The 14,813-nt window shown below is 52.5% G+C and overlaps 1 protein-coding gene across 9 annotated transcripts in view; it reads left to right on the top strand.

Moving 5' to 3' along the window:
* SIPA1L3 (signal induced proliferation associated 1 like 3) overlaps positions 1-14,813 on the top strand; it is a 238,350-nt gene that overhangs the window by 189,461 nt on the left and 34,076 nt on the right. For all 9 annotated transcript variants that reach the window (XM_042969314.1, XM_042969309.1, XM_042969308.1 and 6 more), the window contains 3 exons: positions 639-766; positions 6,897-7,015; positions 9,250-9,677. In XM_042969314.1, the coding sequence (XP_042825248.1) occupies positions 639-766; positions 6,897-7,015; positions 9,250-9,677 (675 nt within the window). The remainder of the gene's footprint in view (positions 1-638; positions 767-6,896; positions 7,016-9,249; positions 9,678-14,813) is intronic.

Raw genomic sequence — 14,813 nt, 5'->3', positions numbered from 1 at the left:
GAGCATACAGCTTCTCTCCTGCAGCGCCTTACTCCGACAGAGGGATGTATACTGAGTTCTGGCCTGTTGGCCACTTCTCACAGCTCTGTGTGTGTCAGCCTCGGGCTAAGTGCTGGGCACACAGGACATCAGTCAGTCCTTTGAGGAAAGGCCTACTGCGATCACCAGCTTAGGAAAACTGTAGCTCGGGGGCTAGGAAGTGACTGTCCCTGGCTGAGAAAGAGGTGGTGGCGAGGTTCGAATCCCAACCTGTCCAGCTCTAGGCCTCCTGTACCTACAAACGCTTCAACCCGAGACAGGCGTGGGGGGGCGGAGCTGCTGGCAACACCTCACCCCATTTCACAGCCAAGAAACAAGACCCCTGGGGAGCCTACCAGTTGGGCCTCCACCCAAGTGGCTTCTGCCCCTCCTTCCTTGAAGGACCCTGCATTGCCCGGCACTCCCTGGCATGCTTCCCGGGCGAGACTCATTCCTGACCCTCAGCTAATAGCACGTTTCCAAGATTACTCATCTAGGATCCCCTCCGCACAGAGCCTCCAGTGTATTTAAAACCCACCAGTGAGCAGGCCGTTGGGCTCAGATGGTTTTTGACACGCCAGCCTTTCACCCTGTGCTTGCCTCCTCTCGCTCCCCTGCAGGTATGCGGCCGCCCCACACCCGCTGCTGTCTTTTGATCCCCACTTCAGCCACGACGGGATGTCCAGCGGCGACTCCTCCTCAGGTGGCTTGACCAGCCAGGAGAGCACCATGGAGCGTCAGAAGCCAGGTAGGGCCTCCCCGGGACCGGCTGCACCCGCCTACCTTGCCCAGCGGGGCTTCCTATAATTTGCAAGGGGGCACACCTCCCCCCTGTCAGCAACGGATAGAACACAAAGGAAAGCTGTTGGAGCCTCATGTAAGATTAGGGAGGTCGCCCCAGAGAGCAGCAGGGACCAGTGAGCCTGATCCTCCTCTGTCCAGACACGGCGTCAGCAGATGGCACGCACTCAGGAGCCCGTGTACAGACGTGCGACGTGGAGGTGTCAACCTCCCAGGGAAACAGCAGAGAAGGACTAAAAGTGGTGCTCTCAGGGGAGCAGAACTGATTGTGTTCTGAGGCTTTTCATTACATAAACCCTCCTGTGCTCTTTTCTCACTGTTAGATGTGCAGCACATGCTGAGAAAAGAGCCAGATCATGAGTGTCCAGCATGATAACAGGTCACAAAGTGAACACACCCACGTCCCACACCTAGGGTAAAAGGCTGAACATGGCCAGCCTCCGAAAGCCCCCCAGGCCCCTCCCAGTCAGCACCCCCAAAGGCCATCCCTGCCCTGCTTCTCACAGCCAGACTTCGTTTTGCCTCATTATGAATTTCATGTATATGAAATACTCCTGCTGGCTTGATGCGTTTTGTGTGCACGTCTGGCTTCTGTCGCTCAGTACCATGTTATTGAGAGTCAGCCACACGGCTGTGGGAGGCAGTGCAATTTCTGAGTCGTTCTCCGTTGTTCAAATGACCCACAACGTATTACTCCGTTCTGGCACTGATGGACATTTGGGTGGCTTCCAGCTTGGGGCTGCTTAGACTAGTGCTGTTGGGAGTGTTCTCATACCGGTCTGTGCTGAACACACGCTCACACTTCCGCCGGGTATATGCCTGCAAGTGGAATTGTTAGATCACATGTTTAACTTCATGCAAAGCTGCCACGCCTTTGCTCAGAGTGACAAGCCATTTCACACTCCCTCCCGTGACAGAGGAGAGGTGTGGCCGCTCCGTATCCTCACCAACCTTTGGTGGACGCATAGTGGTGTCACATTGTGGTTTTAATTTGCATTTTCTGGTGCCTGATAAGACTGAGCATCTTCTGATCTGTTTATCTTCCTATGTATGATTAATTGTGGGCATGTACACTTTGTGGAATATTTGAAGTAGAATTTCACATAACAAACTTGTCCCCCCTTGGAAGTCTGAGAACTACCCGATGAATGGGTGGGTTCAAAAGAAAGGAAAGGAATGAAGTGTAAAAGAGCATTGACATTGGAGGCGGGGAGACATGGAGCTGTCCTCTTAGAGAGATAGTCGAGAATTCCAGGCAGCTCCAGGGGCTGACCGTGTCAGAGTCGCCAGCTCCCTCAGGCATGGTGGGACAGGGAAGAGGTTGTGTGTCCCAGGAGTAGCGGCCTGGGCAATTTCTCGGCCCCCCAGCCCTATGGTTCCCTTAAACCAGGGAAAACAGTTGTACTTCAGGCAAGTAGGTCGCCATCCCGACTTCGCTCCCTTCTGCTGCCTCCGGGGCCTGCAGACATGGCTGGCTTCTCTCCTCCACACACCCGATCCTGCCAGCCACTGCCTGCAGCCCTGTGCTCTTCTCCACAACAGACAGATTTGCATCTTTCCTTCCCCACCCAGTTCAGAAAAAGAAAAGTGTTGCTTGGCAATTTCATTACACCAAAGTGTAAAATGGAGAGGAAATTTTTCCAACGTTCACCCAAACAAGGTGTCACAGAAACTCACCATTGTCTTTTCTTCTCTCTTCCGTCCCCTAGGGCTTGGCTCCCCCCTTACTTCCTTGGGACCTTGTTATAAGTTGACTTAACACCACTATCCCCCCCCCCCCCGCTACACACACACACACACACACACACACACACACACACACACACAAAGAAATCAGGGCAGTCTGTGATTAGAAATCATCATGAAGCCTAGGGGCGCCTGATGGCTCAGTTGGTTAAGTGTCCAAGTCTTGGTTGCAGCTCAGGTCGTGATCTCATGGTTCATGAATTCAAGCCCCATTTTGGGCTCTATGCTGACAGTGAGGAGCCTCCTTGGATTCTCTCTCTCTCAAAATAAATAAATAAACATTAAAAAAAAAGAGGTCATCATGAAACCTAGAATGTGCTCAAGACCCAGACAAGGTAATTCATGGTGGAGAATCGGGCACTGTGACAAGACATGGGGATTCACCCAGCCCTGATCAGATGATGTAATCATAGTAACAGCAGGACAGTTTTGCATGCTTGTTATACACCCGGCGCTATACTGGGTACTCTCCATGCCCTCTTACTTCACATTTAATCATCTCAGGAATGTGACAGAGTGGGTACTTTTTACTGGCCCATTTTAGAAATGAGGAAGGTGAGGGGCGCCTGGGTGGCTCAGTCAGTTAAGCGTCTGACTTTGGCTCAGGTCATGATCTCACAGTTTGTGAGTTCCAGCCCCGCATCGGGCTCTCTGCTGTCAGCATGGAGCCTGCTTCAGATCCCCTGTGCCCCTCTCTCTGCCCCTGCCCTGCATGCGCATGCATGTTCTCTCTTTCTCTCTCTCTCTCTCTCTCTATCTCTCTTTCTTTCTCTCTCAAAAATAAACATTTTTTTAGATGAGGCATAGGAAGGTTGTCACTTGTCCAAGGTCCCTGCTGGTGAGAGGCATAATTGCGATTGAACCAAAGCCTATTGGGTGCTAGGACCCCTCAGCCCCCACCGTCCACAAACACCACCCACAGCCCCTCACCCACAGAGTGTGAGTATTTCTCAAGCTTGAGAGCACCCAGGTTGGGAAGGAGGCCCCTGAGTCACCAGCTGCCCGAGTCTGTGCTTGGCCACAGTTGTAGCACATCTCTCACAACCAAATTCATGTCTGTCACCTGCCTGGTGTGACAAGGGAGATCATTCCATCAGGAGAGCCAGAAGGTTACCAGGGGCCATTCAGAGACCCAGTGAAGGGCTCAATATCAGGGCCTGTTAAGGACAGAACTGAGGACCCTGAGGCAGCGCGGGAGGGGAAGGGACCTGGTCCTCCATCCCACTGTTCATTTGACCTATTGCTAATGATAAACACCACACTGGGCACCACAGTGTGAGCCCAGACAGGCACGTTCCCTGCCTTCTTGGAGCCCACAGTCTGGTGGAGAGACGGACAGTAGATGGGCACACAGTGATGAATGATCACTATTAAGGCTGAATATCAAGTGGAAACTGTAACACAGTGCTGAGACAGATGGACAGGGTTTGGGGGAATCTCTGAGCAAACTACATTCAGGTGAGGATAGAAAAATGTTGGGAAGAGAACATTCCAGGGAAGGAGAATAATCAAAGACCCTGAGATAGCAGTGAGCGTAGGAGGAACAGTAAGGAGGCCGTGTGGCTGGAGAAGTAGTGGAGGATGAGGTCAGAGAGGGGACGGGGCCAGAGCATGTGGGGAGGACTTTGTCCTTTGCTCAGAGTGGGACAGGAGCTCCGTCCTTCTGAGCGAAGGAGGAATGGACCTGGGTGTTCACAGGGTCCCTCTGACTGCCGATTCTTGCAGGATAGGTACAGGGGTGGTAGGGATGGGCAGGTTCTAGATACAGTCATTTAAAGGTAGAGTTGATGGCACTTCCTAATCCTCTACATGGATATGAGAGAGAGGAGACCAGGTTGATACCAGGTTTCTGCCCTGAGCAGCTGAAAGGATCGAACCACATGGACTGAGCAGGAAAGACAGTGAGTGATGCAAGTTTGGGGGAAGATAAGCAGTTGGTCTTGGCCATGTTCAGCAGGAGGTGCCTGGTAGCCACCCCAGAGGAGGCGTTGTGAGGTAGCCATCTATACGGCAAAGGTCTGAAGTCGGGAGAGGTCCGGTCCAGGGACAGAAAAATGGAAGCCACCAGTGTCATAGGTGGTACTTAAGGCTGGCTATGGCTGTCACAGGCTTGGCTCTCTCTAGAAACGTGGTTTCCAGCATGATCTGGCCACCTCCCAGAAACTAATACTTCCGGGCCTGTGGGATGCTCCAAAGAGGAAAACCATCTCCAGAGGTAGAGTAGACAGATGAAGTGGGCAGCCTCCCCGCCGCCACGTGGACTTTCCAACCAGGCTGCTTTCTGTGGTGGCCCTGAGTGTCCTGCCCAGCCCACGCAGAGCAGGAGCCTTCCCTAGGGGAACATGGGCCCAGCGTGTAGTAGTGAGCTCAGGCTCCAACAGGCCTTGTGGGAAGTTCAGAGTCAGCCGTGTGACCTTGGCAGTGACCTCATCTGTCCCAGCTTCAGGTCCCTCCTCTGTGGCGGACATCCTAAGTGTCTCTCCTTCCAGCATGGTTTGAGGGTCCAGTGAGGTCACAGCTGCCCAGCCCTCAGCATAGGCCCCAACCCATCATTAAGAGAATGGCAAGTCCTGCTTCTCAAACACATGCTCCCCACCGATGCCAGTGGTGTCATTGCTGGGGAAGCACAGAGAGAGAGTGCAGATGTGGACGGCACACACAGGTCTCAGGCCCTCTCTGTGTGACATTGGACCAGCTACTTGAACTCTCTTGAGTTTTGACGTTCGTCACCTTTTGGAAGTGGTACTGATAGCCACCTCACAGTATTCCTTGGAGGACACAGCAAGATGATGTGTGCAAAGCAGTTTTAGTAATACCTGACACAGAACGTGTGTTTAATAGGCACCGTTATTGTAATTATTTTTTTTTAATTTTTTTAAAGTTTATTTATTTATTTTGAGAGAGAGAGTGCACAAGCAGGTAAGGGGCAGGGAGAAGGAGACATAGAATCCCAAGCAGGCTCCGCACCATCAGCGAAGAACGCAATGTGGGGCTTGAACTCACGAACCGTGAGATCATGACCTGAGCTGAGATCAAGAGTTGGGTGCTTAACCAACTGTGCCACCCAGGCATCCCTGCTGTAATTATTTTAAATACAGAAGTGATCAAAAGTGTGGGCCTTGGGGTTAGACCACCATGGTTTCTCTGTCCTCTGTTAGTGCATTTGTGTTTGATAGGTAGTAACTAGCCCTCCACTAGAGGGTTTGGGGGGGGTTGTTTATTTCTTTGTTTTGTTTTTTAGGTCAGTTGCTAAGTTCAGGCACCTTGACTACCTGGAAGTTTAGACTAATTTACACCCATACCGGCCATCACGATTTTAAACCTGTTTCACCTTTGAAGCAGCAACTCCGCTTGTGGAGTTCCATCCCAACACAATCCCACTCTTGCTCAGGGTTGCGTGTAGAGGGAGAGCCACCCAAACATTGTTGTAAGGAAGAATTGAAAATAGCCTACATGTTCGTGGTTGAGGAAATGATGTCCGTTCAACATGATGGAATACTGCACAGCCATTAAAAATAAGACAACTTTATGTTCAGTTACGTGAAGATGTATTACAAGGATGTAAAGGGAAAAGCAAGTATAAGTATGCTGTAAAGTAAAAAATCAAATTGTAGAACAGTGCTTAGTGTGACTGCATTTTTGTTTACCAAAATAAGTTATGCACATTTAACCAGCAAAGGATTGCTACCTTGCATATATAAAGAACCCTGCTCGCCAATAGGATAAACGTCAATCCTATGGAAAAACGGGAAAAGAGGGCACCCGGGTGGCTCAGTCGGTTGAGTGTCCGACTCTTGATTTCAACTCAGGTCATAATCTCAGGGTTGTGGGATTGAGCCCCACATTGGACTCCACACTGAGTGTGGAGCCCGCTTAAGATTCTTTCTCTGCCCCCTCTCTCTCACTTGTGTGTGCTCTGTCTCTCTCTAAAAGAAATAAAAATGAAAAAGAGAAAGAGAAAAAAAAAGAAAAATGGGAAAAAGATAGGAACAAGTAATTTACAAAATAGAAAATCCAGATGGCCAGTAAGGATGAAAATGTGCTCAACCTTCCTTGGGGATGTTGACGGAGGATGGTCCTAAGGCTTCAGTGAATTAACCCTTGTAAAGCACTAGACTGGGGTCTAGCACATAGTAAGTGCTTAGTAAATATTTCATCACTGAGTGTTGTTATTCCCCAAGACATAACTTGATGGGGTCATGGTGCTATATGAGCTGGGCAGACAAGCTGGCAGAGGGGTGGGACCATTTTTAGGGCCAGATTCATCAGGTGGACTCAGGCCACGGCCTGAGTCACCTCTAACCGCTGATGTGTCTCCTGTCTTCCTGCAGAGCCTTTGTGGCATGTGCCCGCCCAGGCCCGGCTCTCAGCCATGGCGGGAAGCAGCGGGAGCAAGCACACCTCCAGGCAGGACGCAGCAGGCAAAGATTCCCCCAACAGGCATTCCAAAGTGAGTCTGGGCCCCACCTGCTTAATCCTGGGGAGCCAGGACTGCGAAGCTGGCTACTTCACTTCCCTGACCACTGTGGGTCTGACAGTGTCACCTGGGTGTGGGCCTCTGAATGCCATACGTGAGCACATCCTTCTCCTTTGCCATCCACTCCAGCAGAGGGGCCAACTGCTTGGTCTAGAGCCAGACAAACGCACAGCCAGCTCTAGCCCTCACCAGCCAAGTCATCGCCAGCAAATCCCTTTGCCTCCTTGTGCCACAGTTTCCCTACGATTACACTGGTCATGGTCAGTGTCTTCACCAGCTCAGGCTGCTGTAACAAAATACCATAGACTGGGTGACTGACAACAGAAATTTCCTTCTCACAGTTCTGAGGCCGGGAAGTCCAAGATCAAGGCTCAGGCAGATTCAGTGTCTGGTGAAGACCCACTTCCTGGTTCATAGGTGGCCTCCTTCTCACTTCATGTGGTGGAAGGGATGAGGGAGCTAGCTCTCTGGGGTCTCTTGTGTAAGGATGTAAATGTATGTATGTGGATTTAATAATCCCACTCACGAGGAATGGATAACTACATATAGGGGTATAAATATGTAAATATGTATAGGGATTTTATAATCCCATTCACGGGGGCTCTACCCTCATAACCTAATCACCTCCCCTAATGCCATCACACTGGGAGAGGCGCACCAGCGGTCAGCCTGTGGCAGTGAGCTAACTGCTCTAACGGATGGTCCCTAAATCTCAGTGACCTCACACAGTAGAAGTTTGTTTCCCTCTCGTATAACACAGTTGGGTGTGGGTATTCAGTGAGCAAGCTTTCCACATGGTGATTCTGGAACCCAGGCTCCCTATCCCTTGTGGCTCTGCCATCCCTCAGGGCCTCAGAGCCCTCTGCTGGGTCCTTGCCTGTTTCTGGCAGGTAGGGGTGGGAGGAAGAGGGGTTGGTGTGCGAAGTCTCTATAGCCCAGGCCTGGAAATGGTATAAATCGTTTCCACTTATATTGCATTGGCCAGCACTCCATCACGAGGCCACACCTCGGCGCAAGGGAAGCTGGGAAATGTAGTCCCGAGTGCCCCGGAGAAAGGAGGTCGTTTTGGTGAGCACTTGGCAGTCTCTTTGCATCCCTTCATAAGGTCGGAATTTGATGGGTGCATTCGATGTGCCAGGCCCTGGGACCACAGTGATGAAGTGGACAGATGTGCCCAGGTGCTCCCAAAGCTGACACCCCAGTGTGGGCAGCAAGCAGTAAGCAGATAAACAGATGCATTCCATAACACCAGGAACTGGTCTTTGCTGTGAAGGATAACCAAGGCAGAGGTCAGGGCAAAGACTGTCAAGCACTACTGCTTTAGGGTGAGGTGGTCAGTGAAGGCCTTGTGAGGAGGCCTTGAATGAAGTAAGGGGCAGTCCATGAAGATACCTGAGGGAAGAGCCTTCCAGGCAGAAGCAATAGCAAGTGCCAAGGCCCTGCTCAGAGCACAGTGATCAGAAGGGAGGGGGCAGATGAAGTTAGAGGGCAGGACGTGGGACCAGACTGCACAGAGCCTCAGGGCGAGGACTCTGGCTCTTCCCATGAGTAAAATGGAGCCACAGGAAGGTTCTGAGCAGGGAAGGGACATGAAATGGGGCAAGTGTTCACAGCCTCCCTCTGGCTGCATATAGGCAAACCGGGGGCAGAGGTGAGTGGGAGACGGGGATGGGGCAGGAGGACCAGGGAGGAGGCTGCTGCCATGGTAGGTACAGTGGGAGGTGGTGGTGACAGGCCCACGGTGGAGCCGTGGAGGTGGAGAAGTGGCAGGTCCTAGATCTCTTGACGATGCAGGCCACAGGATTTGCTGTTGGGGTGCACACAGGTGCGAGAGCAACAGCAGGTCCCGGGTGACTCCAAGCCTCTTGTGTGGGGCAGCCGAAAGGCTGGAGGGGCCTTTATTGGGGCGGGGAAGAGGGATCCGGGAAGGAAGGTCAGGAGCTCAGCTTTGTATGCATTGAGCTTGAGCTGTGGACAGCACGTCACACGCATACTGTCACGCCTCCCTCTGAACAAGCCCATGAGGCAGGGTTATCAACAACCCAGCTTCACAGGTGTGGAAACTGAGGCACAGGAGAGCTACGTCACTTGTCTGAGGTAACACGCTCAAAAGCAGGGGAGCCAGAGCTTGGGTGTGGGGAGGACCCAGGGAGGGAAGGTTGGCCCCCACCGTGGACTCTATGGATGACACTTCTCTTGCCTTCCAGGGAGAACCTCAGTACTCCAGTCATTCCAGCAGCAACACCCTCTCCAGCAACGCATCCAGCAGCCACAGCGACGACCGCTGGTTTGACCCCCTGGACCCCCTGGAGCCGGAGCAAGATCCCCTCTCCAAGGGTGGCTCTAGTGACAGCGGCATCGACACCACCCTCTACACCTCCAGCCCCAGCTGCATGTCCCTGGCCAAGGTGCCTCGGCAGCCCAAGCCACACAAGCCCCCGGGAAGCATGGGCCTTTGCGGCGGCGGACGGGAGGCCGCCACGCGGTCCCACCATGCAGACAGACGGCGGGAGGTCTCGCCAGCCCCTGCGGTTGCCGGTCAGAACAAGGGCTACCGACCGAAATTGTACTCCTCAGGCTCCAGCACCCCTACAGGCCTGGCGGGGGGTAGCCGTGACCCACCAAGGCAGCCTAGGTAAGACACTGCTCTTCACCCCGGTCCTCCAAGCAGTTCTGACCGCCTTCTGCTTCCCCCACAGTCCTGACAGGGGGGTTCCCCTCCCTACAAGCATGCTGCTTGCAGATGGATGTGCTTACACACTAGTTTGCTTACAGAGTTGGGAGCCTCATGGACCACCCACTACTGCCCATCATTCACCTTCTAGTACCCTGGGTAGAGGGAAGGAAACCCCTGGCTGGCTGTTTCATCTGCCTCTGGTTTACTCTGACCCTCTCTCTTTCCCTCTCTCTCTGCTAAGACCAGTGGTTTTATGCTTTCTGGAGGTCACAGACTATATGTGTTAGGCATGCATTCGGCTGGAGGTAACAGGAAATCTGACCCACAGTAGCTTTTAAAAAAAAAAAATTTTTTTTAAGGTTTATTCATTTTTCAGAGACAGAGCATGAGCGGGGGAGGGGCAGAGAGAGAGGGAGACAAGACACAGAATCTGAAACAGGCTCCAGGCTCTGAGCTGTCAGCACAGAGCTCGACGTGGGGCTCGAACTCGGGCAGTGTGAGATCATGACCTGAGCCGAAGTCGGACGCTTAACCGACTGAGCCACGCAGGCACCCCTGAGCCACAGTAGCTTAAACAGACGGAGCTTTAACAGTCCCCCGATGAGAACTCCACAGAGGGCAGAGCCAAGCTAGTACAGCAGCTCAGGGAGGGCCTCAAGGCCTGGCATCCTGTGTCTTCCTCTTCCACCATTCTTACCATACTGGCTGCGGCTCCCTTGTCTCCAGATGGCTGTGGTGCCCCTGGGGGCAATGGGCCCAAAAAACAGAGGAAGATGGCTTCTCCTAGTTCCCTTTCCATGAAGAAAGCAACAGCTTTCCCAGAGCCCTTTGAACAGAGCGATGTCACAAGGAAGGCTGAGAAATCACAGCTTAACCCTCTAGCCAACACAGCGAGGGGCAGTGGTCTCCACACAGTCCCCTAGAGGGCTCTTCAGCACAGATTGCAGGACCCCACTCGGAGTTTCTGATTCAATTTTGAGGACCACTGGTGGAGAGGCAGGCAGGGGACCAAGGGAGAAAGACCTGGCATTGATGGGCCATCAGTCTGGGGCCTAGACTGCACACACTTCGGGCACCCTATGAAAGCCATGAAATGTCTCTCTGAAGAGCGCACTGAGGTGGAAAACTGTTCGGCAAGTCGCCAAGCTCAGCCTGGAGCACGTGCCCCTCACAGGTCTGCAGCCCAGGCAGGAGTCACGGTGCTGCGGTCCCCAGTGCAGACCCCAAAGGCCACAGCCTTCCTTCCATTCCCTGACCGCCCCTGAGCAGGGGCCAGCCCGGGACCCCATAGGGAGTCCTCGTCCCCTTTGGTTTCCTCAGGCCTTTGCCAGTCCTCAAACTACGGCCTCTGTCCACGCAGACCACACAGGACCCATGCACCCAGGCAGTGGCCTCAGACCTTGTCCGCAGCCTACAGTGCACTTCTGTCTGTGTCTATGCAGAAATATCTGTGTTTAAAAAAAAAAAAAAAAAAAAAAAAAGGCGAAGCAAAAGTGACCCAAACAGTACTCAGCCTAACTGTGTGTGAAGCACTTTGATGTAGTCTAGTCTGTTCAAAATGTGAATGCAGCTCAATACCTCCTTCAGTGGTCTCATGATTTAGCAGTGGTTCTCTGACCGGTTTGGAAACTGCCGTGTTTGAGGGTGTCTGCGTTGTGTGGGTACCTCCCCTTGCCCTGGTCAGGGGCCCAGAAGGGTGAGGACGGAGAGGGTGTGCGGCCCAGTGGGTTTAGTCTCTGGCTCAGCCCATCTCCCTAGACAGGTGGTTCTTAATCAGTGAAACTCACGGACTCTGGAACAGCTCTTTCATTCCTTATTTATCCCTTCGTTTCACTCACAGATATTTCTTAGGGACCTGTTGTGTCACAGACACTAGGGTGGGAGCCGGGATGAAATAATGAGCAAATTCAGATGAGGCCCCCCCCCCCAGCCCCTCACCTCAGCCCATCATCCGCTGAGGGAGACAGACGACAATTAGGCCATCACTGAGACACCTGTCAAAGTGCACTCACCTAGAGGGACTCTGCACCAGGAGAATCCTGGGTGCCGCAGGGTCCCAGGTCTCAGCTCTGCTAGTCCCTGTGCTGGACATAGGCCTGTGTTCGTAAATCTGAGTAACCGTAGGGTTTTGAAATCTGCGATATAAAGGCAGCGGCTCTGAGGAGAAGACTGTGGCTGAAGCAGGGAGTGGGTATAAAATTACCCTGTGTCTGACAGAAAGATTTGCTGAACCCAGGAATGAAGGGAATAAAATGGGAGAGGAGCCCACTACAAAAGAGGGCCCAGCGGTTGGGAGCTTTAATTTGCATACAGACAATTGATGCTAATTGCAAATCATTCTTATCTACTCATTAAGCTGCTTCCTGAAGTTTTCTCCTAGGCAACCAGGCTCTGGCATGGAACAGCATTTCCCAAAATGGGGTGCTCGAGGTGATTTGGGTGGTATAGGAGGAAAATGTTTTTGTTTTTGTTTTTTTTAACAGATAAATGTTTGCTTTAATGAGTATTAGGAAAGGTGTTACCTGCCCATCCCCTGCTTTTACAGATACTGTCTTGGACAAGTTGAGGAAAATTGAATGAGTTGATTTAAAGAAACATCTGCATGGTAGATGAGAGTATGGACCTCCACCAGGGTTCAAGCCCTCCTTCTTGCCTTGCCTTGGCTGTGTGGCCTTGGGCAAATGACTGAACTTCTCTGGGCCTCGGTTTCTTCGTCTGTAAAATGGGGGATAAATCACATACCTATCTCATAAGGATATGGTAAAGATTTAATGACCTACTGTGTGTAGGACCCTTAGAACCATACCAGGCAGTAGGCCTTGAGCCTGCCTGTCATTAAAATCACAGGGGATTGTTATAAAAAGAGGAGAGGTATGCCTCAAACTAACCAAATCAAAATGTTTCTCCGGGGCCATGCCTCTTTCAGGCAGTTCTGGGGACACCAAGATGGCTGAGACAGCCCCAGGCCTGCTCTCTCGGGGCTCAAAGTCCAACAGGGGAGACACACCTGTTCCCAGAGTGGTCAGGGCCAAGGTGAGGGAAGCACCTGGGATGCGGGAGCCCAGAGGAAGGGCCAGACCCCATTGTGTGAGAGGCTTTCCTAGAACAAAGAGGCTGATGCGAGCCAGGGGACTAGGAGGGCAGGGCATCCCAGATAGAGAAGGTGTGCAAGTCCCATGTGTGGGCTTTACTTGGCTGCCCTCCCACAACTTTCCCGTCTTGGCGGGGGAACCAAGTTCCCAGTTGGTCGCTGAGCACCTGAGCCCAAGAGGCCCACATGTGCCTCCACCTGCCGCCGGCCCGCGCTGCCCCTCACACCGGTCAGCCCACCGGCCTTCTGCATCTGCTCTCGTTTATCTCTTCCCTTGGGCTGAGCTGGGATGACAGCCTGCTATCGAGGGCAGGCACGCGAGCTGCATAGCTGCCCCGGTCTCTGCTTGCACAGCACGTTGTAATAGAGCACCCGTGTTTATTCACACAGCGAGTGCTCATTGTGTGCCTGGCCCTCTGCTGGGCGCTGCGGGCACACACGGCCCCTGCTGTCCTGGCACTGACCCGGTACCGGGGAGCCAGCAAGCAAATAATGATCAAAGTAATAGATGAACTGTGCTAGGGGAAAGCCGGCAGAGGAGACCCACTGGGATCCACGAGTGGATACGGTCCAGGACTCAAAGGAGTGTCTAATCTAGCCCAAGGGGCAAAGGTAGGTTCAATGAGGAAGGGTCATTTCTGCCAAAGATAAGAACAATAAGGAGGTGGGAGCAAGTGAGTAGTTTCCCAGGGGCTGATGATATATTCTTGACCCAGGATGCAGTCACATGGTGTCTGCTTTGTAACTGTTTCTTCAGTTATATGCATATACTTTGTACACTGCTCTGTGTGTCAGCTATTATACAATTTTTTTAGGTATTTATTTCAACAGAGACAAAGCAGGAGTGGGCAAGGGGCAGAGAGGGAGAGGGAGAGGGAGACAGAGAATCCCAAGCAGGCTCTGCACCGTCAGCACGGAGCCCGATGTGGGGCTCAAACTCACAAAACCGTGAGATCATGACCCAAGCTGAAACCAAGAGTCAGACACTTAACTGACTGAGCCACCCAGGCACCCCTGTACAATTTTTTTTTAAAAAGAGAGAAGCGGGGGGAAGGGGGGAAAGGAAAGATGGGATGTAAAAGGGATGTCTCGATGAATGGGAAGGAGTAGCATGTGCAAAGGCCCTGAGGTGGAGAGGAAGGCGGATGCTGTAGGTCACTGAACACAGGCCCCTTGGCTCAAGGGTAGAAACTGAGGGGCCAGCTGATAAGAGGTTTTTGGGGAAGTCAGCAGGAGCCAGACCATGCAGGGCCCTGTCCACCACATTACAGAGTTTAGATTCGATCCCAAGAACTGTGGGCAGCAAGGAGAGGTTTCAGCAGAAAGGGTAGTACAGGCGGATTTATGTTTTGAAAGATAGTGCTGGAGATGAGACTGGAGGCAGAGCCTCAGGGACAGGGCTGAGGCGGAGATATGAGTGAGAAGGAAGGGGTCTGGACCAGAGGACAGAGCAGCTACGCCTGCATCACAAAGTGGCATTGCTAGGACACCAGGAGCGAGGGAGACACAGGTCCAGGATGGTACCAGGGAGCAAAGAGTCGAGGCTGACTGCTGAGTGTCAGGAGGCTGCTGCAGACAGGGTGGTGAGGTTCTTGAGAAGAGACTGGGGCAGGGTCAGCCCGGGAGGCACATTACTCTTAGGTAACGGGACGGACGGCCAGGAAGGCCTCTTACAAGGTTGTTATTTTGTAGGAAGCAAGAGATTGACCCAGGCAGAAGAAACAGCAAATGTCACGACAGTGAAGGTGAACTCATTTGCAGTGTTTAAGAAATGGCCAAGCAGGTGCGCCTGGGTGGCTCAGTCAGTTGAATGTCTGACTTCGGCTCAGGTCATGATCTCACAGTTCGTGAGTTCAAGCCCTGCATCGGGCTCTGTGCTGTCAGCGCAGAGCCTGCTTCGGATCCTCTGTCCCCTTCTCTCTCTGCCTGTCTCTCAAAAATGAATAAAACATTAAAAAAAAAATGATCAAGTGGCCAGAGAGGGAGGAGCGGACAGGGCAAAG

Source organism: Panthera tigris, chromosome E2 (assembly GCF_018350195.1).
Source record: "Panthera tigris isolate Pti1 chromosome E2, P.tigris_Pti1_mat1.1, whole genome shotgun sequence".
Taxonomy (NCBI): Eukaryota; Metazoa; Chordata; class Mammalia; order Carnivora; family Felidae; genus Panthera; species Panthera tigris.
This window is presented reverse-complemented; position numbering and strand designations above follow the sequence as displayed.